General features: G+C 50.1%; 1 protein-coding gene across 1 annotated transcript in view; it reads left to right on the top strand.

Moving 5' to 3' along the window:
- The window catches only part of LOC140394421 (cytoplasmic phosphatidylinositol transfer protein 1-like), a 217,955-nt gene that overhangs the window by 159,833 nt on the left and 33,753 nt on the right, over positions 1-24,369 (top strand). Inside the window, exons 6-9 of the mRNA XM_072481680.1 lie at positions 2,921-2,992; positions 4,451-4,546; positions 6,318-6,473; positions 16,076-16,139. Coding sequence (XP_072337781.1) covers positions 2,921-2,992; positions 4,451-4,546; positions 6,318-6,473; positions 16,076-16,139 — 388 coding nt within the window. The remainder of the gene's footprint in view (positions 1-2,920; positions 2,993-4,450; positions 4,547-6,317; positions 6,474-16,075; positions 16,140-24,369) is intronic.

Below are 24,369 nucleotides of genomic sequence, written 5' to 3'. Positions count from 1 at the left end.
CCTAGGATCCAATAGGTGGGGTGAGGGGGCTTGAGGACCCCTTAAGCAGCTGAAGAGATCGGGGCAGATTTTAAAATGGCTGAGCGAGATCGTCCGAGCAGGAAATTAGGTAAGATTGTCAGAGCAGGAAATGAGGTAAATGCAGTCACAGCGGTGTGATCCTGACTGAGGCCTGAAAAAACGTCAGAGTTCCATTTGATAGCGGGGCATGGTTTGGACGCTGCAGGCTACCCAAAAAGGGACTCTGTTTTCTGTGTGCCCCATAATTTTGCAGGTGATCTAAGTAAAGCCCCTTTTGTTGCCTGAGATGATTGTCTTTTTGAGGGTCTTTGTTGGGTGTGATCCCTCTGTACTGTTGGCTCCAGATTGCCTCGCTGGATCTTCTTTTCAAGTAATAAGGTGTCTCCTCCCTCTTCAGCTAGTTTTGGTCATGTGATGACTATCGAGGTACCTGCTCTCTATATAATGAATTGGAGCTGATGAGGTTGATACGCAATGGTTGGTGGGGGCATGAATGGAATCCCATCAACATACCAGTCAGGTTTAGCTCACTGAATGACTCTATTTAACATTCCACCTTCATGTAGCTGACAGGTCATTGAAATGCTCAGGAGCAGTCATTTTGGAAAATCCAATTGCATTTTTCAGTAACTTCCCAGACATATTCGACAGAATCTTGTTGCTCCGTCGGGGGTCTCGCCCGATGGCTGGAAAGCCACCGCGAGACCGGTGCTACCTCTTTCCGGGAAGGCCACCCAAACCATGTTTGTTATCAGGGAGTAACGAGGCCAGCAGCAGGACTTCCCATGGGATCAGGATGCCGGGAAGGAAATCTCACCTACCGAGAGCTGCTGGCCCATTGGAGTTTGTCAGCTCTTGCGCTCAGTAGCGTCACAGGAAAGGAAGCGGCTTCTGCTGGTACAACAGGCTCCAGAGCCCCGGGGATCGCAGAGCAACCAAGGTCACAAGAAATGGTGGGGGTGGGGGGGTCACAGGGAGAGGGGTGAAAAGTGGTCGGCAGCAAGGGCAGGAGGTTGACTCTAAGCCGCACGCCCCTGTCTAGTGTCGAGTCCCCTCTGAGACCGTTCGATTGAGGGCCTCCTGCACTTGCAGGTGACAGTCTGGCCGTACAGTTGTATCCGCCGTGCACACTGCATAGTGACAGGCCCACTCCGCAGTGGGATGAGGCCCTCAAGTGATCATCAACTGATTATTTAAGTTCCTCAATTGGCAGCGGGGTGTGAAGGCCAATCTTTAGCTTTCCCACCGGTATTTTAAGTCTGGCGGATGCAGGAACCCGGCAGAGTTTAGGTATGCCACCCTTCTGCCTAATTAAATGCCCTCCCCTCCTCCGAGCTCGCCACCAGAGACTGCCCAATTATCTTAACGAGCATGATGTGACTGTCACAAAGAGACTAGCTCTCATTTTTAAGATGATGGCCAGATATCAGCATGTCAGCCGCTGATAGCACTTTTGCCTCTGAGTCAGAAGGTTGTGTGTTCATAGTTTCTCTGTAGGCCCTGAGTGAAAGTAATCCAGGTTAACACTCCAGTGCAGTAATGAGGGAGTTCTGTGCTGCCAGAGGTGCCGTCATTTGATGAGATGTTAAGACCCCCTCAGGTCGTAAAAGATCCTTGGGCTCCATTTTGAAGAATACCAGTGGAGTTATCCGCAATCTCCTGGCCAATATTTATCCCTCAATCCACATCACAATAACAAATTAACAGGTTATTATCCCTTTGCTCTTTGGGATCTTGCTGTGTGTAAATTGATGCAGAGAATGAGCCCGGACCTCTGGCTTATGAGCTCAGTCACATTTCCATTACATCCCCATCTCTTCCATTGTTGACTGCAGCAGGAGGTCATACTTATGGAATCTAGAACTTAAAGTGCAGAAGGAGGTCATTCGGCCCATCGAGTCTGCACCGACCCGTGGAAAGAGCACCTTTCTTAAGCCCACACCTCCACCCGTAACCCAGTAACCCCACCTAACCTTTTGGACACTTAAGAGGCAATTTAGCATGGCCAATCCACCTAACCTGCACATCTTTTGACTGTGGGAGGAAACTGGAGCACCCGGAGGAAACCCACACGGGCACGGGGAGGATGTGCAGACTCCGCACAGACAGTCAACCGAGGCTGGAATTGAAGCCAGGTCCCTGGAGCTGTGAGGCAGCGGTACTAACCACTGTGCCACCGTGCTGCCCTTGACGAATCCTCCTTTACAATACTAAACAGAATAAGTTGATGCGACCACCAATTCACGCGAGACAGAGAGTTGAAGTGAAAAGTGGCTTTAATCAACTAGAACAGTGCCTGCCTTCGACTGCTCTGCAATGAGAGCCGCCTACAGGGCAGCTGCTCTTTATACCTCCCCTCAAGGGGGCGGAGCCAGGGGTGGGGCCCACAAGGGCACCAACATGATACAATCAGTGTAGTACAGTACAATGGTCCATAGGTAGAGCCCACATGGGCACCAGCGTGGTACAGTGTAGTACAGTGGTGAATGGTTACCATAATACGTTCACCACATAGGTGAATTGACAGATTACTCCCTTGATTTGCAATGTGCGACGAGGCCTGCTGAATCTAGAGTCCCTCGCAGCCAATGAGTGGTGCCGGAGAGGAAAATGTGCCGACCAATCTGTGTACAGTAATGTGACAATTGGCCAGATAATTTGTTTTCAGATGTTGATTGTGGTTTAAACATTGGCCAGGACACTGGGGAGAACTGAGCTGCTCGGCTTCAAGATAATGCAGCGGGTTTGTTTCTACTCGCTTGAGATGGCGAGCGGGGACTTCTGCTTTGTCTGAACTGAAAGACAGCCCTCAGCGCTGCCCTGAAGTGAGTCTCTGGGGTATTATGTGAGGCGGGTTGTTTATTGAATCATTTGACTGTTCCTCCTCCGCTTTCCCCAGTGCTCCTTCTTGCCGAAATTCTCCATTTACATCGAGACAAAATACGAAGATAACAACGGGTGCAACAATCATGTGAGTCCCTGTGTAGATCACAGCATGAAGACTATGTTGCACGGCAGTCATTGCACTGCAGAGCGGAACACATATTTGTTCTCATGTTTGTTTTTCCTTGAAGATTGATTATGCCTTGATTTATATTTTCCATGTTTATGCTACGTGACAGGTTGTGGTGCTGCTAAGCTACTGAGGGTAAAGTCTTTGTCATTTAGTCACGTGCCAGACCGAGGCCAGGATCTTCTATTCCATCTTTCCCCTGCCTTGTGCCAGGGAAAATAGCAGATCCTGCAGGTCACCCCAAAAGCTCCGATGTTGGGTTTCATTCAGAGACCCAGAGGGAAGGGGAAGCAGCTATCTCGGGCTACCCCCCCCCCTTCACATTGGTATTGTCACTAATAATCCAGAGACCCAGGGTAAAGATCTGGGGACCCGAGTTCGAATCCCATCACGGCAGCTGGTGCAATTGCGATGTAATAAAAATTGTGGGATTAAAAGCGATGGCCATGAAACCATCATCCGACTGTTGTTAAAAACCCAGCTGGTTCACTGCCGTGCCTTGAGGGAAAGAAATCTGCCATCTTTAACCAGTCTGGCCTGAACGTGACTCCAGACCCGCAGCAATGTGGCTGACTCTTAACTGCCCTCCAATATGGCCTAGCCCTCAGTTCGAGGGCAATTAGGGATGGGCAGTAAACGTTGGCCTTGCCAGCGACCACTCAGCTGCCATTTTCTGTCAGTTGGGCCATTGACCAGGTCCTGGAGGTAAAATGGCCGCTTGCAGTCCCACTTCCCATGGTGGTTCCATTAGCTAAAGGCTGGCCAGAGCTGGCGCAGAGGCAGCCTACCTCTTTTACTTGATGTAGATCTCTGGTAGACGATTTAGAATAAAGAGCTGTGGAAAATGTACTTGTTGACAATTCACTGCAACAGAGAAACTGACGGGCAACTCGTGTCAACCAGTTGTCATAATATACACCAGTATATCATGGTGCAGACACACACTGATGGACACACAGCAAGACCAATCAACACACACAACACCGCAGCCAATCACCAGTGAGAGCACACGCACTATAAAGACAGGGGGCATCAGAGTTCCCGCTTATTCGAGTAGCAGCTAGCTAGGAGCACAGAGCTCACAGCCTGCAGCACAGACATTCACCATGTGCTGAGTGCATCGACTGGTTAGGACAAGGCAAAGGTCTTTAGTTAAAGCTATTTACTTGTATTTACCCACAGTTCAAGTATGTTTAAATAGTTAACCTTTTAATAAAATAGTGTTGCACTACTTCAAGTGTTGGTGACCTGTATGTGATCCAGAACACCCAACACATCACCAGTCTTTCACAACCAGTCCTTGCGACCGATGTGCTGCACCAATCGTCAACTGTTTCCATCTGAGAAATGCGGTGTTATGGTTGAGGTGAACCCGCACTCAGTTACTAACTCGATTCCTTTCCTATATCCCTGCAGATTTTTGACTCGGGCAAGAACCACACGGATCACGAGGTGTGTTTCCTAGACATCGCTTACGATGAAATTCCAGACCGTTACTACAAGAGTTCAGAGGTCAGTCCCTCCGACGAACTGGGCAGCACAGGGATGGAGGCAGAGTGATTACTTTGCGGTGTTGAGTTCCTACCCGGGTTGCTAAGCAACCTGCACGCACAACCTTGGTACATCTTTGGCTGTACCGCCTGTAGCCCAGTTGGTGGCAGCTTTGCCTCTGAATCTCAATGATCTCGGATCAAGTCCCACTCCAGTGCATTACGGGGGGGGGGGAGTGCCACACTGTTAAAGGCGCCGTATTTTGGATGGGATGATTAAACTGAGGTTCAATTTGCCTGTTTGGATGGGTGAACAGGTGCAAATCTCTCCCCCCAGCGAGGCCACGTACCTTTAATTGACCCTCTGCAAGTTTGTGTTGCTCCAGTGCCCTTGACCACCTTTTGGTCAGCCTCTCTGCATTACCTGACCTGCATGGGGGTAATTGGCTGGGTCTGTCATTGGGGTGAGCAGTGATCTGTTCCCCCACCTTCCATAGGTGGATAAGATGATGTTGCTGGGGTACGAGTTATTTGCGTCTCAGATCATTTATTTTTGGACCAAGCCAACGTTAGTCATCGGCTGTCCAGAACATTGTTGTATCCTTCCTTCTGTGAGGTAGCGCGTTGTGAGTTTGTTACTGGATTTCGAATCCAGGGAATGCCAAGCACGTCCTGTCAGAAGGTGTGGGAAGGGGAGTCCACGGAAGGAGGTTGACATCCCCTTAGGTCACACTCACTTGAAGGCAAGAAACATTTGCATTTATATAGCACCTCTCATGTCCTCAGGATAGGTCAAAGTGCCTCTCAGCCAATCTGTGTGCAGGAATCTCCCATAAACAGCAAAGTGATGGTCGTTGCTTGAGGGATAAATATTAGCCAGGGCACCGGGCAGGTTTGTGACCGCCCGAGAGTGCAGTCGGGGCCTCAGTTCAACATTTCAGCCAAGAGATGGCACCACTGACCGTGCAGCACGCCCTCGGTGCTGCTCTGAAGCGTCAGTCTAGATGCACGTTGAAACTCCTGGAGCTGGGGGCGGGGGGTGCAAACAAAGAACCTTCAGACCCTACACATGGACACCATTAGCTTGGCAATGGCCTACTCCATTGCCTAAAGCTGATCTAGTTTGTTTAATTTCCACTTGCCCGTTGCTCATTAGGCTACAGCTAGATTACTGTGCGCAGTTCTGGTCGCCACACTACAGAAAGGTTATGATTGAACTCAAGAGGGTGCAGAGGAGATTCGCCAGGATGTTGCCCGGGCTGGAGATATTTCAGCAATGAAGACAGGCTGGTCAGGCTGGGGGTTGTTCACCTTGGAGCTGAGAAGGCTGAGGGGGGGATTGAAGTGTTGAAAATTATGAGGGACATAGATAGGATAGATAGGAGGGAACCTTCCTCTTTAGTAGAGGGGTCAATAACCAGGGGGCCTATGTTTACAGTAAGGGACAGGAGATTCAGAGGAGCTTTGGGGAACAACTCTATCGCCCAGAGGGTGGTGGGAATCTGGAACTCGCTGCCTGAAAGGGTGGTAGCGGTCAGAGCCCTCACAACATTTAAGAAGTATTTAGATGAGCACTTGAAAGCCATAACACACAATGGGATTAGAATAGAAAGGTGCTTGATTGCCATCACAGATAGGATGGACCGAAGGGCCTCTTCTCGTGCTGTAAACTCTCTGATGTTTTATAGCTGTTTAACGTGGACAGTAAATTCTTGGCTCGGTAATTTAAGCGCCGCGCGCATCTTTTTAATCAGTTACTGTTTAACCTACAGCTCAATGTCTTGTGCCAACAGGATCTCCGGTATTTTGCATCAGTGAAGACCGGTCGGGGTCCCCTAAAGGAAGGCTGGCGAGATGACCCCTCGCCCGTCATGTGTTCATACAAACAAGTGACAGTCAAATTCGAAGTCTGGGGGCTGCAGACAAGAGTGGAACAGTTTGTTCAGAAGGTGAGTGCCGCAGAGAGATGGTTGTGGTTGGCGTAACTGACGGTGGATTGTGACTGGGAACCTCTTGTTTCTGTCCGAGCCTGGTGTGTTTGACTTCCCTCAGCGTTGTGATCCAGGAGGAGACGGCGGTTTAGTGGGAATGTCGATGGCCTGCTAATCCAGAGACTGAGGCTCGTGTTCATAGAATTTACAGTGCAGAAGGAGGCCATTCGGCCCATCGAGTCTGCACCGGCTCTTGGAAAGAGCACCCTACCCAAGCCCACACCTCCACCCTATCCCCATAACCCAGTAACCCCATCCAACACTAAGGGCAATTTTGGACACTAAGGGCAATTTAGCATGGTCAATCCACCTAACCTGCACATCTTTGGACTGTGGGACGAAACCGGAGCACCCGGAGGAAACCCACGCACACAAGGGGAGAACATGCAGACTCCGCACAGAAAATGATCCAAGCCGGGAATCGAATCTGGGACCCTGGAGCTGTGAAGCAATTGTGCTAACCACTATACTACCGTGCTGCCGTGTTCTGGAGACAGGGCTTTGAATCCCACTGCAGCAAGCTGGGGGAATCTGAATTCCGTTCATAAATCTGTAATTTTAAAGCTAGTGAAAGCTGCCATAGTCCCCGAGGACATAGAACATAAAACATACAGTGCAGAAGGAGGCCATTCGGCCCATCGAGTCTGCACCGACCCACTTAAGCCCTCACTTCCACCCTATCCCAATAACCCCTCCTAACCTTTTTGGTCACTAAGGGCAATTTACCATGGCCAAACGTCCCCCGAAACCTTTCCAAGGCCTTTTATTAGTAAAGTGGGATGCTCAGAATTGACATCAGTTGGGGCTTGATAACTCAGACACCTCTTGTGCCTTTCGCAATGAAAGCTCCAAACAGCCCAAAAATGCCAACGCCGTCAAATTGCTGTTCCTCTGTCCTCAGCGAGCACTTCAAAATAAAACGGCAATGGCAGAGGTATCAGGGTTGTTTATTCAGGGGATCGTATTAGCCCAAAAGCAAAATACTGCGGATGGTGGAAATCTGAAGTAAAGAAAACAGGGACTACCCGGAGAATGGAGTTCATGGTCTGAAGATGTTGGACTCAATGTTTAAGCCCGAAAAGCTGTAAAGTGCCCAATAGGACAATGAGGCGGCTCCTCTTGTTTGTGTTCGGCATCATGGGAACTTTGCATCGGGCCGAGGATGCGCGCATGAGAGCAAGTCCGTGAATTCGAATGGCGAGCGACAGGAAGGTAGGGTCATGTTTGTGGAGGTGTTGTGCAAAGCGGTCACCCAGAGTGCGTTTAATCTCCCGAATGTAGAGGAGACCACATTGGGAGCAGTGGAGTGAAAGAAGTAACAGTAAATCGCTGCTTCACCTGGACGGAGTGGTTGGGGCCTTGGGCGTTGAAGAGGAAGGAGGCAACGGGGCAGGTGTTATATTTTTTTGAGATTGCATGGGAAGGTGCCGTGGGAAGGGGCTGAGGCGTTCGAGGCGATGGAGGAGGGGATAGGGTGTCGCGAAGGGAAAGGTTCTTACGGAATGCTGACAGGGAAGGTGAGGGCAAAATTTCTTTGGTGGTGGCCTCTTGCAGGAGTTGACGGAAATGGCGGTTGATGCCCCTGTGAATGCGGAAACTAATGGGGCGGAAACTGTTTTGCAAGCCGTTCATCTGGGCTCTGGGACAGCTGGGGCTCCTGAAGACAAACATCAGAATAATGAAAGACGTTTACTCACTGTGTGGCGGAGCCATGTGAAATAGGAGAACCCTAGGTTTAAAAAACGGTACGGTCGCCATAGTCCCAGATGACCAGAGGCTGCTTTCCCCTTTGAGTGGGGGAGCTGACCGGTGGTGGTTTAACCTGAGGGTCACCACACCTCGGGCGAGGGGCAAGGTTGAGAAGGCGGGGCCTTCATGACTAACATCCTGTGGTTATCAACGTCCGCCCAGTGCTGGTTGGAGTGTCCGACAGTTAGCGTTGGTACCCCTCCCCCTTTCGCTTTAGGAAGGAGCCAGGGTTCCTGCTGATCCCCACAAGAGGACATGCAGGGTTAGAGGTCAAGGAGCAATTTTAATTGAACAAGGCCACCGGGAAACACTCTTTGATTTTTGTTTTGATTTTCGGATGCAATGTTGCTTCTCCATCCTGTTCAACGCCACAAGAGAGGATTACCGGACAGTGAGTCAAACCGACATCCCGCACAAACCGTGGATTTCCTGCCCCAGCAAGTTGGGATGACATGACTCAAACCGCCCCACAACAGCCTCAAGTGAAGCCAGGATCGAACGTAGCAGTGGCGGTCCTCGTGGTTTGATAGGCCTGGCTTCTACGTACATGAGTGACGGAAGCAGGATGAAGTGCTCTATGACACAGAGAAGAGCTTTCTGGGGAACAATGGCAGATTTACAAAAGCGGGGCAGTTTGATGCTGCGATACTGGCAGCAAAATAAGAAAAGGACTGAATGATGACCTTCTGGCATTTTAAAAGGATTTCTTCTCAAAGTGACGCTCGAACGGAAGGCATGTACAGTCACATTTCCATTCAGATAATCGCAGTTGGTAATTAGAGCGTTTCAAAGGCTGACAGGATTGCTTCAATCATACACCTTGCCTTCTGCAACCCACCCATAGATCCATAGAATCCCTCCAATGCTGAAGGAGGCCATTCAGCCCATCTGGTCTGCACTGATCTTACCTAGGCCCACTCTCCTGCCCTATCCCTGTAACCCCATAATCTCACCTAACCTGCACACCTTTGGACACTGAGGGACAATTTAACATGTCCAATCCACCTAACCCAGTGTTCTTCAAACATTTTTCCCGGGGACCCATTTTTACCAACCGGCCAACCTTTGGGACCCAACCCGGCTGACCTGCGCGACCCACGCTGGCCGACCTTCGTGACCCACGCTGGCCGACCTTTGCGACCCACGCCGGCCGACCTGCGCGACCCACCATTTTCTCTTACCTTGTTTGCTGCTGACACAAATGGAGGAAATGGTTTGGGGTCCCTTTGGCCCTCGTACACGCTCCTCGAATGGAACCTGTTGGATGAAGGTGAAGACTTCCAGTGTCAAAAAGTATGGAGTCTCCATCTGTCCAAAGTTCTGAATTTTTTACCTGTAAAATTTTATCAAATAAACCCCCCTGAACTTGTAAAAAAAAAACATAAAATAAATGGAAAAAATGAATAAACCCCCCCCCCCTTTGCTGGGGAAGTACATATTCCCTGGAGGGCACAGGAAACCTGATGGTTCCCATCGCTTGACCTCCGCTGGGGTTATAACACCACCCCCTGCTTTGATTGAGGGGAGCAGATCCGTTCTGCTCTTAAGCTGTGTAACAATTCCGTCACACGTGGGTCTTTCCCCCGTTGCGCCCCTTATTCACAACCTGATACCCGCTTGTGGGAAATCTGCCGGAATTAATTTACAGAGGGTGAACAAGACAACGGAAATATGCAATCCACAATAGGATATTGAGAAGTATGCCGGATGGAAGATGCAGCTGTAGAAGTCCACAGATCACTGAAGGCAGCAGGACAGGTACAGAAAGTCTTTAAGGCTATTCTGCATTATTGAGTGAACAGGGTAGTCCTGCTTAAACTGGATAAAACACTAGTTAGACTGTAGCTAGAGTCCAGTGTGTAGTTCTGGTCACTGCATTGCAGGAAGAGGTGATTGCGAATGGGCACAAAGGAGATCCACAAGGATGCTGCCAACAATGGGAGAGTTTTAGCTATGAGAAAGTATTGGAGGGGCTGGACTTCTTTTGGAACAAGAGGAGGCTGACGGGAGATTTAATTGAGATACATGAAACGATGAAAGACCGCAACAGAGTGAATAGCAAGGGCTTATTTCTGTTAACCATGAATTCAGTGACTAGGGAGCATAGATTTAAAGTAATTAATAGAAGGGTTAGAGCAGAGTTGAGGGCGATTCTCTACCTTCCACCCAAAGGTGTCTGGGGGTCAGGAACTCTGCATGAGAAGGTATTAGAGGCAGAAACCCCTGTCTAAAGATGCTTGGATATGCACATGAAGGCTGGATCCGACAGGGCTTCAGAACATGAGCTGGAAGGTGGGCTCTTTTTCAATCAGCGCAGACGATGGGCTGAATGGTCACCTGCTGCTGGACGTTTCTGATCCTATGAATCAATCGCTGGTACCCTGTCCACCCGCTCTGCGGCTCTCAAATAGCATTTTGTGAAGTTGGAATCAATATCTTGATCAAACCCGTTTCCTTGGCCTCCTTTAATATCACAGACGTGAGTTAATGGACGGACTCTCCTGATTTTCACACCCATTGAATTATTCTTGGGGAACAGTTATGCAGCTTGTAACTGCACAAACCTGAATACGATTTCAAACTATATCTCTGAAAGAAACTGATGGTGAACAATGTCAGTGCAGTAACGACACTTTTATTGCATAATGTATGTAAACTAGATGTTGATAGGATGGCTCTGAATCTGAACGGAGGCACTTTATATATGTACTCTATACTCGAGGGCTGGTTTAGCACAGTGGGCTAAACAGCTAGCTTGTAATGCAGAACAATGCCAGCAGCGCGGGTTCAATTCCCGTACCAGCTTCCCTGAACAGGTGCTGGACTGTGGCGACTAGGGGCTTTTCACAGTAACTTCATTGAAGCCTACTTGTGACATTAAGTGCTTATTATTATATGGACACGGTAACGTATGTGCAAGGATCCAAAATGAGCCCCCTGGTGGCCGGTATCATACATTACACAGGTTGGAAATAACAGGCAGAATTTAATGCGCTCCCCTGTGGTGAGTTTGGTAGTGGGGAAGACATTTAATCAGACAGCAGGGTGGAGGATAGGGGCCATGCTGCCTTCCCGTCTCTTGCCCAGATTAAGTCCGGTGTGGGAAGATAGGAAATACGTGTTTAAGGGCCTCATCCTGCCACCACTGGTATGAGGCAGGGTTGCTTGCAGCTCCCAGGAAAGGTCTGATTGAGGGTTCCAGTATTAGGAAGGGCCTCCCTGAGAGCCATGCCCCTGCTCTAGCTGCTGACCCCCACCTTTCACCTCCCTTGTGACCCACCCCCGCCATCATTCACCTATGGCCTGGGTCCATTGGTAATCGTAGGCCTCAGGTGGGTGTTGTAGCAGCAGCCACCACCTCCCTGGTAGAGCTGGTTGCCAACTGTCGGTGGGCAGACTGATCCCAGGGTCCTTGATCCCAGGGTAGGCCGCTGCCTAGTTAAGCGCCTGTGTAGCCCTGAATATGATGGGCCTCCGCTGAAGGAGGTAACGTGGATCCCTTGCTGGATTTCCTCTTGGCGGGCAAGACCTTCCATTAAATACCACCCAAGTTGTCACCACCAACTCACTTGACACCCAGCCATTGGATTGGCTTTAGTGAATGCTGAATGATGGTCTTTGTTTCAAATTGGAAAAGATACGTTCACAGCAATGGGCTTTTTCCAGATTCTGAATCTGAGCTCACTTTGGAAACTCTCTTTAGACCATTAAGGCCCTGTCCATTTTGCAGTTAAGATAAACGATTGCAGGGATTATCAAACTGCTCGTATTGAGACAGTGTGATTGTGGTACTCTTGTCTTGATGCTGAATGGTCATCATTCCTTTACTCTAATCAATCCTTGCATCACAAAACGAGGCATTTCTTTACACTTTGCTCAGGAAATAAAAATCCATTTGTTCCCTTAGCTTCCAGTTTGGCTCCTCTTTTTCAAAAGTAATTACCTTAGCTTGGGAAGGTGTCATCAGTTAAACTCATCTAACTATGGTTCTATTTAAAACATTCACACTTGGTATTATAGCACTTCGTCACGGTGTAAAAATAGCGTAGTAATGCACCAGATGCCCTGTTGCTAATTACTATATAAATTCATAATCTAAAGCAAAATACTACGGAGGCTGGAAATCAGAAATAAAGTCAGAAAATGTTGCACAGGTCAGGCAGCACCCGTGGAGAGGAAAACAGGTCGCTGATCTCTCGTCGGAGCTGAAAAAGGTTTGGGGTTGCAAGCACAGTGTTCCGTAGCATTTGAGAATCCACGGATACTGAAGCAGTGCTGGACAACATTCAGGGCTGGACGGATAAGTATTGAGTAATGTTCGTGCCACAGAAGTGCCTGGAAATAGCCATTTCCAGAAAGAGAGAATTTAATAATAATCTTTATTAGTGTCACAAGTAGGCTTACATTAACACTGCAATGAAGTTACTGTGAAAATCCCCTGTAACAAGCCCCCTTTCATGCTTAACTGTGTTACCATCACTGAATCCCCCACCATCAACATCCTGGGGGTTACCATTGACCAGAACTGGACTAGCCATATAAAAACTGTGGCTACAAGAGCAGGTCAGAGGCTAGGAATTCTGTGGCGAGTAACTTGCCTCCTGACTCCTCAAAGCATGTCCCACCATCTACAAGGCACAAGTCAGGAATGTGATGGAATACTCTCCACTTGCCTGGATGAGTGCAGCTCCAACTACACCCCAGAAGCTCGACGCCATCCAGGACAAAGCAGCCCCGCTTGATTGGCACCCTCATCCGCCAACCACAACACACAGTGGCGGCAGTGTGTACCACCCATTGCATTGCATTGCATTGCATTGCAGGATGCATTGCAGCCTCCTTCGAAAGCACCTTCCAAACCTGCCAGCTCTACAGTATAGGAGGACGTCAGGCTCACCGGGCTGGATTCTCCGCACCACGACTTCGAAATCGCGGCCGGCACCGGGGCGGAGAATCCATTTCTCCGCACGGAATCAGGGCCGGCACCGGTTCCCCGATTCTGCGGGCCCCGGAAAGTGCGCCGCCTAGCACCTACCCGGCAGCATTGCTGGAGGCCTGCTCTGCGATTCTCCACCCCCGACCGGCCGAAGTCCCGACAGCGTGGATATAATGTGGTCCTGGCAGTCGGGATACTAGCATGGCGGCTGCGGACTCAGTCCGCCGCCGCCCTGGTCGGGGCGAGCCGATTGGAGGGCGGAGAGGCCTTATACAGGGCTGGGCAATGTTCGGGCGGGCGGTCAGGGTCGGGCGGGTGGCCGATCGGGGTGTCTATTTTCTGTGTCCAGCTCCGCGGTCCGAGTCTGCCATGGAGCACGTCGAGGCCGCTGGAGGCCACCACCGTGCACATGCGCGGCCTCCGACCCGGAGGTGCGGGGGCCCTGTATCTGAAGCAAAAGCTGCTAGATTTACGCCGGGTCACTGCTGGCCCCCTGCAGGGCTAGGACTATGTGGCCCTTCCACGGCAGTTTTTCTGGCGGGGTAGTCCATAGTTTTGGCGCCGACGTGGGGACATAGTCCCAAAAACAGAGAATCCAGCCCATGGCCTGTTGCAACACCCCTGCACTAACCTGGTCCCGGTCTCCGGGGACTGCTTGTAATTCCAGTTGCGGCCCCTATAGCAGCTGGCGCTGTTGGACCTGCTGGCTTGCTGCCTCTGAGGCAGCTCGCCTGCCTGAGTGAGCGGTGGAGGTCCCATGACCGGCCAGATTTTCCCAGAGTGTAAAACAAGTGTGGAGTTGCTGTGCTCAGCAGGGATGGGTTCCCTGCTGTCTGCTGCCATTCGAACAATCCTGCCCTGTATGAAATATTCCTGGGAACTTTGATGTATTTTCTACCCTTGGTGCTTCAATAAGTTCCTTGATGTATTTTCAAGTTCCAGAAAAGCTGAGTACAGCAGAACATAAAGGCAGCACAGCTGTGGGAAACTTTACAGATTTATTAATTTAATACTTGCTAGCACTGTTCAAATCATTGGAAGGGAATGTGCAACCAAAGCGAAAGCTGCAATACCTCAGAAATGGCCCAGTCAGATTGCCTGGTGAGTCTAGTGTCACTGGCCCTTGTACACAAAACGACAGCCATATGCGTTTATATAGCGCCTTTAACATGGCAAAGCATCCCGGGGGCTCTTCGCAGGGGCATTATCCAAACAAACTACGACGCCGTCACACGAGAGGCGTTCAGGCCAACATTCTTCCTTCCGTTTTTGTATTATTGGAACAAGCTTCAAACTCTTCATTCCCAGCCCTAATGTTGAGGGTGAGGCCCGAGGGCCGTCGGTCACCGCCACACGGCTTGGTTGGGTTTCACCTGGCGTGCTTTACACCAATCGGGAAGGTGCGCGGAGAGGCAATCAACTGTGTGACCTGTAAATGATGGTGACCCACTCCCCGCCCACATGTACCAATCACAACAACTTCCATTTACGTTATGCCTTTAATGTCACAGAAACAACCCAACATGCTTCATGTGTGTGATTATCAGCCAAGTGTTGACACCAAACCACGCAAGGTGATATTTTAGGCTGGACAAAATGTTGAGTTTTAAGGAGCATCTTGAAGGATGAATTGAAGGTTTAATGAGAGACTTCCAGGCCTTGGGGGTCTCGGAAACTGAATGCCCAGCTGCCAACGGGGAGTGTTTCAAACCAACGATGCTCACGGGACCCGAATTGAAGAAGTGCAATGATCTCAAATGAAGGACAGCAGCACTGGGCAGTATTTAGTCTGAAATTCCAGTTACTTTCAAACCACAGGAGGATTCCCATTGGGAGTCCCCATGCAGCAGGTGAAAGGGAAAATGCAGTTTTTCCTCATTCCGTCATGGGATGTGACATTGGCAACACCAGCATTGCCCTTGAGAAGATGGTGGTGAGCTGCCTTCTCGAGCCGCTGGGTCGGTGCTGTTGGGGAAGGAGTTCCAGCATTTCGGCGCAGCGACGGTGAAGGAACGGAGATATTGTGCAAAGTCAGGGTGATACGTGATTCGGAGGGCAACTTGTAGATGGTGGTGTTCCCATCTGTCCGCTGCCCTTGTCTTTCTCGGGGGGCAGAGGCCACCGGTTCGGAAGGTGCTATCGAGTTCCTGTAGTGCATCTTGCAGATGGTACGCACACCTGCCACTGTGCACAGATGGTGGAGGGAGTGAATGTTTAAGGGGGGGATGGTGGTCGAACATCTAAAGTGGGAGGTCTTGGTCCAAGAAGGCAACAGGATACCTGAGCCGTGAAATGATAGGGGAGAGGTTATTCCACTATTTTTATATCCTGTGAAATCTGAGCTTTGCAAGGGCGGCACGGTGGCACAGTGGTTAGCACTGCCGCCTCACAGCGCCAGAGACCTGGGTTCAATTCCGGCCTTGGGTGACTGCCCGAGTGGAGTTTGCACATCCCCGCCCCGTGTCCGCATGGGTTTCCTCCGGGTGCTCCGGTTTCCTCCCACAGTCCAAAGATGTGCAGGTTAGGTGGATTGGCCATGATCAATTGCCCCTTAGTAATCAAACGGTTAGTTGGGGTTACTGGGTTCAGGGGCTCGGGTGGGGCGTGGGCCTCGATAGGGTACTGAGAGTCGATACAGACTCACTGTGCCAAATAGCCTCCTTCTGCACTGTCGGGATTTCTATGATTTGTCTTCATTCGACTGAAATGAGCCAGAAATGTGTGGAAATCTTTAATTGCCAAACAGAATACAGACGGATATTCAGCTGAATAAAACTTTTCTCCATAATCGTTTTGCTGCATTGTTTCAAAGGCCAAACGAAGAAGGAACTGCCCAATGATTTCAATCATGCTTCTTTTTCCCCTCTTGTCTTAGGTCATCAGGGATATTTTGCTAATTGGTCATCGACAAGCCTTTGCCTGGGTTGATGAATGGTGTGGTGAGTCAATCCAAACAATTAGAATTGTTTTTAACACATGTAAAGCAACAATGCATCGTCAATATCTCTTAACCAGAGCTCTCTCGTATTGTACGTTGTAAGTGGGGAAGGAAGGTGGGCTACTTTGGCAGATATATTCAGAGCTTCAGCACAATCCATGACCATCGATTCAATGTGTCCATTTTCCAATCAATCCCAACAGCACCAATCTGGCACTTTGGGCGCCTTAGTGCCAGACAAGAGTGTACACAAGACGATAGTGAGTCCACAGTCAGTTCATCATAGATCTGAAACATTCGCTCCGTTTCTCTCCCCACAGATGCTGCCAGACCTGCTGAGTATTTCCACTGTTCTTCTGTTTTATTTCAGGTTTCCAGCATCTGCAGTATTTAGATGACCTTTAACCTTGCTCAAAATACTGATCCTCCCCTTCTCGCTGAGGGTCGACCCTATCCTCTCATATAAACAGATTCCTACTGCGTGTGCTTCCACAACTCCTGTTAATCCAGTATTAACTCTCAAGATGAGTAACTTCTGGTAATGGATCTCATTCATGTTTAAGCCAAGGCTATGTAGAGTCCATCCGAGCTCCTCATCATTCGTGTTCTGTCTGCAAACCACATTACTCTCAGAAGGAGGAAACACTTGGCTGCCTCAAAGTCTGTAAACTTGTTTTGACAGTCAAATTGAAACAAGAAGGAGGGAAATTTGGCAAATTCAATTTCAGGAATGCGTAGGGTAATTTTACTGTGAAATTGCACACCGATTTGGAAATGACAGTATCTTTGCTGACAGAGCTACCAAACTCTGTTGTGATGCGTCAACGTCAACTATGCGTCGGGGGGTGTGTTCCACTCCTAATTGGCACAATTCCACAGCATGGGCGGCACGGTAGGACAGTGGTTAGCACTGTTGCTTCACAGCGCCAGGGTCCCAGGTTCGATTCCCGGCTTGTGTCACCGTCTGCGCGGAGTCTGCACGTTCTCCCCGTGACTGCGTGGGTTTCCTCCGGGTGCGCCGGTTTCCTCCCGAAAGACGTGCTGTTTGGTAATTTGGACATTCAGAAATCGCTGTCAGTGTAGCTGTACAGGTGCCGGAATGTGGCGACTAGGGGCTTGTCACAGTAACTTCATTGCAGTGTTTTTTTTAAATAAATTTAGAGTACCCAATTCATTTTTTCCAATTAAGGGGTAATTTAGCGCAGCCAATCCACCTCCCCTGCACATCTTTGGGTTGTGGGGGTGAAACCCACGCAAACACGGGGAGAATGTGCATTCAAGTGTTTTTTTTTTTAAATAATTTTTATTAAAGGTTTTCATAAAATATCAATAACAAAATGAGAAAGAAAAACGAACCCAACAGGGTTAAGTACAAAACACAATCTAAAAAAGCAACCCCCCAAACCCTACCCCCCCCCCCCCCCCCCCCCCCGTACCTAAATAATAAATTAACATTAACACCCCGACTTAAGACAACAGGTGTATACAACCCCTCAGACCCTTCCAGTGTAAATAACATAAACAAAAATAAAGTAAACCCCCCACCCCCCGAGCTGCTGCTGCCATTGACCAATGTCTATCGTTCTGCCAGAAAGTCTAAGAACGGTTGCCACCGCCTAAAGAACCCTTGTACCGACCCTCTCAAGGCGAATTTCACCCTCTCCAATTTAATGAACCCTGCCATATCGCTGATCCAGGATTCCACACTTGAGGGCCTCGCTTCCTTCCACTGAGGGAGAATCCTTTGCCGGGCTACCAGGGACGCAAAGGCCAGAATTCCGGCCTCTTTTGCCTCCTGCACTCCCGGCTCCTCTGCCCCCAAATATTGCGAGCCCCCAGTCCTGTTTGACCCTGGATCCTACCACCCTCGACACCGTCCTCGCTACGCCCTTCCAAAATTCCTCCAGCGCTGGGCATGCCCAGAACATATGGGTGTAATTTGCTGGGCTCCCTGAGCACCTAACACACCTGTCCTCACCCCCAAAGAACCTGCTCATCCTTGTCCCGGTCATGTGTGCCCTGTGCAGCACCTTAAACTGTATGAGGCTGAGCCTCGCGCACGAAGAGGAAGAGTTCACCCTCCCTAGGGCATCTGCCCACGTCCCCTCTTCGATCTCCTCACCCAACTCCTCCTCCCACTTACCTTTCAACTCCACCACCGAGGCCTCCTCCTCCTCCTGCATCACCTGGTAAGTTTCCGAGATCTTCCCCACTCCCAGCCACCCCCCCGAGAGCACCCTGTCCTGTACTGTGTGTGGCAGTAGCCGTGAGAATTCCACCACCTGCCGTCTGGCAAACACCCTTACCTGTAAGTACCTGAAGCTGTTCCCCGGGGGGAGCCCGTACTTCTCCTCCAGCTCACCCAAGCTCGCGAACATCCCGTCCACAAACCGGTCGCCCAACTTTCGTATCCCTGCCCTGTGCCACCCCGAAAACCCTCCACCTGTTCTTCCTGGGGTGAACCGGTGGTTCCCCCGTAATGGGGTCCACGCCGAGGCCCTAACTTCCCCCCCATGCCGCCTCAACTGCCCCCAAATTTTGAGGGCCGCCACCACCACCGGGCTCGTGGTATACCTCCTTGGAGGGAGCGGCGCCATTGCCAGCGCTCCCAGACTCGTACCCACACAGGACGCCGTCTCCAGCCTCTTCCATGCAGTCCCCTCCCCCTCCATCACCCACTTGCGCACCATTGTCGCATTGGCGGCCCAGTAGTACCCACAGAGGTTGGGCAGCGCCAGCCTCCCCCACCTCTACTCCGCTGTGCATTGAAGTGTTAATGTAAGCCTACTTGTGACAATGAAGATAATTATTATTGATTCAACACGGTGGAAAACAAAATGATGGTGTGTTGAGTGTTCGGCCTGGCTTTGCAAGCATAAAGGCGCGAGATATCCTGATTATCGCCTCTCATTCTTCTAAATTCCAATGGATACAGGCACAGCTTGTCCCATCTTCCCCCCGTAAGATAACTGCCCACATCAACATTCCATTTGCCTTCCTAATCATTTGATATACCTGCGTACTAACCTTTCTTGATTCATGTACCAAGACACCCAGATCCCTCTGTACCTCAAGTGTTCTGCAATCCCTCCTATTCAAATGATATGCCGTTTTTCGATTCTTATTGCCAAAGTAGACCAACATTATACTCCATCTGCCAAATATTTGCCCATTTACTTAACCTATCTAGATTCCTCAAGCCCTCTTCACAGCTTAAGTCGTCTCTCCATTCTCTGATGCCTCCCAGCTCTTTTCCCCATCTCCCTCCTAGTCAGTACGCATTCATTACCCAGCGAGTTGTAAAGTCCTCTATGCTCGATTATGTTAGAATGCCATTGTTGTTGGGGGCGTTGTGAAGTGAGCTATTGCAGCTGGCATCAAGAGGGCCTGGTTCATGGTTGTGGTGCTGGACTAGACGTACGACAGTGCGGAGAACCCTGAGAATAGGCTTTCCAATTCGACAGTTTAGCTCAGAAATGAAAGATTAATGTCCTGGGGACTGCTCTGAGCAACCCGGGAGAAAGATCCTGAGAGTACGAAAAAGCGATTGTGCCTATATTTGAAATCTTCTGTTTATTTGTTATGAAGGTATTGCCGATGTGGGAAAGGCCACGTGGAGGTAGGCGTTCATGTGATGTGACACACCCAACCAGGAGTGACAACCCTGCCTGGGAGATGGCAAGAAAAAGTCTCTCTTTATCTTAAAAGAGGACATTAGCTTTGGTCGAACCTCCAAACAAGGCATTCTTTCAAACGGTACCGCGGAGGGATATCCCAACATCAAGCAATCAATCGCTGTCAATCCAGGTGGCTGAAATGCCCCACCAAATTAGCCTAGGCTAATAAGTGTTAATAAGATCCTTTTGGTTACTGTGGCTTGAGGGCAATCAATACTGACACTGGGTTGCTACGCGACACGGCATTATTTATATCCTTTGGGGAAACTAAGTCAGTTTCATTGTTAATAGGCAAATGTTGCACCAAAGGTAGAAGCAGTTTCTAAGCATTGGAATCCGCAGCAGATCTCGCCAACCCAAGTCAATTGTAGACCAGGCTTAAGGGCTTTTCCTCACATTCTCTTCACTGCTGCCAGCAGCTGGGATTTTTATTCCTCATCAAGTTATTAATCACATCTTCCTTTCACTTCCAAACTATTTGCAGTTCTCCAGGAGGGAGGGAGGAACAAAAGGCAAGTGACTAATTGGCCACCTCAAACCGCCTCAGCTGCCGGAATACTGGGCAGGCAAGCGTGAGACGGCCAATTTCTCAAGCAGCTTGGTGAAAAGACAGGCAGGAGTGGGGCAATCCTTTCGGGGATGGCCTGTGTGTGCATCAGGGGCACAGCCGCCACCCTCTCAGCCCCAAGATGTTATCTACCCGCCTGGCCTCAAAGCCACACCCCACCCCCTTGCCCCCGGCGCTACGGTGCCCAATGCCTCCTCGCCTAAATGCTCGGGACATCCCAGAAAACGACAACATTATCATAGTCCCGCGGCCTCCTTGCAGTCCCACCAGTGCCCACCAGTGTGTGTAAGTGCTGCTGGGACTGTTAAATCTGCTCCTTGAGGCTCCCTCTCTCGTTCTCTCTCACGAGTGCCTACCTCAGAGAGCAAGGATGCCAATCCTTCAGTACTGGGGAGCCCTCTATAGGCTCGAGGGGCCTACACCTGCTGCTAGATGATATGGACATTTCCTTCCGACAAAATTATTATCTTTGTTCAGAATATTCTATGCTATTTGCCTTCCAGCAAGTTAAATGACACACTGTATCATGGGAATCATTCCAACCCACTGCAAGTAATTAATATGATTAAGGTTAATTTCCATTGTGTAGTTTGGTTACAGAACATGCCTATTGTAGATACGAGGAGTGGAAATCTGTGGGCTTTCCATTGCACCGCATCTAGATACCCAAGGTCAGAAGGGAGGTTTGGAAAGGGGTGAACCAACTTCAGGCATATATCTCTTTGTCGAGTTAGAACTTGTTTACAAAGCTATAAATAAGATTCCGAAGCACCATCGCATTATTTGTGTACAGTGAATCCATGAATAGAATGTCCTGCAGCTCCTCCCCCTCACTGAACAAAAACAAACTTCAGTCAAACACTTTCTCGGAAGCCTGTGACCCCTTTAAATTGCAACGGCCGAGCCTTTGGTCTCCTCTGCTCTTTCCTTGTCTTCTCGGTCTGACTGAGCTTCAACTGAGCCGCACTTGACAACGAAGCAAATTTTAAGAAAAGGGCTCAGATCCAGATCATCGAATCTGTTGTAGATTTTTTTAAATTGCCATTTCCCGAGGGAATACCAGTGAGACTCCCGTCAGCTGTTAGGGGACCTAAAGGCGTCAGCAAAGCCGGCTCCTCCAAGATCGGGTGTCCCGATCTCAGAGTTAAGTTGAAGTTCCCCCTCTTCCCCTCCCCCACATGGACATGAAAATGAAAATCGCTTATTGTCACAAGTATGCTTCAAATGAAGTTACTGTGAAAAGCCCCTAGTCCCCACATTCCGGCGCCTGTTCGGGGAGGCCGGTACGGGACTTGAACCGTTGCTGGCCTGCCTTGGTCTGCTTTAGAAGCCAGCTCTTTAGCCCTGTGCTAAACCAGCCCCTCTAATTGGGATTCCTGCAGATATGGACAACACCCCAACCCTCGACCCCCCCCGCCCCCCCATCACAAAATGGCCGGTGACCACTCCCGCCCACACAACACAGGCATGAGAATGACCAAGCCCCCCACTACCCCCCCCATCCATCCTCGCCACTGCCAAGTGAGTGATACCCCGCTATGGGGTCGCCGAAGCCCTACCTCCCATTTCACCAGCCTTTTCAGGCCCCCGCTTAAGGCTCCCCTCCCTCCCACCCAATTCCCCCCACTTTCATGGCCATGACCCCTCTCAGGCCCTGCCCCTTGACCGTGCCCCATTGTCACCCTAGCTTTAGCGACCTGGCAGTGCCAGGGCACTGTCCCGTGCTGTCCTCCATGCCAGGAGGTACACCAGGGGGAGAATCGTGCCCATAATAGCTGTAAAGTGCTTTGGGCCTGAGGTGGTGAAAGGGACGAGCTTTGTTGTTTCCTTTTACCGTATCACATCCTCAATTTGTCCCAAGGGTTTCACAGCCAATAGATTATTTTTAAAATGCGGTTTCCATCGTGTAAGCAAATGTTGAGGTTAGTGAACAGCAAGATCTCACGTGTGGCGAATGGTGGCTTTGCTTGCAGGGAGGAATGTTGGCCGGGGCACCAGTGGAACCCCCTGGGCTGGAATCTCCGATCCGCCAGCTGGTGGTTTCTCGGCAGCGCGCCATTCGCTGCCGGCTAGATTCTCTCCTCACGCCGCTTGTCAGTGGGATTTCCCATTGAAGCCGCCCCAGGCCGCTGGGAAACCCGTGGGCGGGGCTGCGATGCCGGCGGGAAGAAGAGAATACCATTGGCCGTAAAATTACGGCCCCCGTGCTTCTTTGGATCTTTTACACTCGAGGAGGCAGTGAATATTGGTTCACCGTCTAAAGGAGAGCACCTCGCGCCAGCATTCAATCATTGTCAGTCTACGTGACGTGCGCAAGTCCTGACGACGGAGTTACGTTCTCCTGAATTGCACAAAAGAATCCCTGGCTAAAGGTACTAGCAGGCTGAAATCTAATCCGTGATCACCGGGAAAAGTATTTGTTCTGAGCATTAAGAATGTTTATCAGCCCACGACAGTGCTCTGTGATGTTCCTCCAATGAGCAGCTACGCACGTTCGAAAAGGTAACGAGGGCCAATTCATTAATACTTCTTCCCCGGCAGGGAACTGCAATTAAGCAAAGTATAATGAAATGAAATCAAAATCGCTTATTGTCACAATTAGGCTTCAAATGAAGTTACTGTGAAAAGCCCCTAGTCGCCACATTCCGGCGCCTGTTCGGGGAGGCTGGTACGGGAATTGAACCCGTGCTGCTGGCCTGCCTTGGTCTGCTTTAAAAACCAGCTATTTAGCCCTGTGCTAAACCAGCCCCTGGTATAGTAGCCCTATCTCCCACCCGCGCTTGCTTCGAAAGAAGCTGCCTACTGGGAGATTGGCATCGGTGAATGTACCGTCCCCTTTATATTTTGTTTAAATGGAATACTTGTTCTATATTTTTGACACATCCATTTCTGACTTGTGAAGTGATTTTTTTTTTTCCTCCAAGACCCGATGCGCAGATGAATCAAACTTCACAATCTGTATGTCTTTCATAGCCTATTCTTCAAAGGCGCCCACACACGCCAGCACACCGTGAGAAAGATGCTCCCCCCCCCCCCCCCCCACCATGAGTTGTGCAAACTGAAAGCTTGCTTGATGTCCAACGGTCAGATTTTGTGTAATCGCCACATGCCCAAAAGAAGCTGCCTCCCCTTGAACTGGAAACCGTAAATGCTGCAGAAACTCAACAGGCCTGAGTTGATGCCTTCCGTTGACATTTTTCTTTTCAAATTTCCACATTTATTTAAGTTTCACCTTTCATGATGCTTTGCACAGCTCACAGTGCAACACTTCCCGTCATTCCTGGCCATTCTTAAACTATTGTTGGTGTAGAAGAGAAGGGACATTGGGTAGAATTCTCCCACCCAGCCAGTGGTTCGTGGCGGGCGAACGGACACGGTCAATCTGGAGGGAACCAGAAAAGTCGGGAAGCCACCGGCCTAAAATCCCGCCGCAGTTCTCCGAACGGCGAGTCGGTCATTCCGCTGATAGGTGATGCAAACGCTATTTGCAAACATTCGCATTTTATGAATGCTCATTAAAACAGCTGCCCACCGGCATCATGTTCGGCTTTCCAATCTTGCTCCACGTCGGCATCAAACCCGATTGCTAATGAGTGGCGTGCACAAGTCAATCCTCAGCTCGTCACAGGCCGCGAGGTGAGTGCAACAACTTTCTGCCATTGTGCTGGGCTGCTCCTGATGGGGTGCTCCACTCTGCAGGGACAGACCGACTCCTGCCCTCCATCTCCATGCTGAGCCAGTCTTAATGGACAGCACCCTGCTGCTGGAACCACGGATCCTCCTGTGTCACCCAGTCGGTTCAGTTCTGTGCCTGGGGGTTGGGAAGTATAGGGGTCTCCCTTCCTCCAGATGCGATGGGCAAAGGTCCAAGTGGGACATGGGCACTTTGCAGATGATGGGCTTGGGAAGGTGGGATGGAGGTGGGGGGTGGGGGGGTGCCCTGATGCTGGCAAAAGAAGGGAGGGTGGGGGTAATGCCGATGCCTG

This window comes from Scyliorhinus torazame, chromosome 17 (genome assembly GCF_047496885.1).
Source record: "Scyliorhinus torazame isolate Kashiwa2021f chromosome 17, sScyTor2.1, whole genome shotgun sequence".
Lineage (NCBI taxonomy): Eukaryota > Metazoa > Chordata > Chondrichthyes > Carcharhiniformes > Scyliorhinidae > Scyliorhinus > Scyliorhinus torazame.
This window is presented reverse-complemented; position numbering and strand designations above follow the sequence as displayed.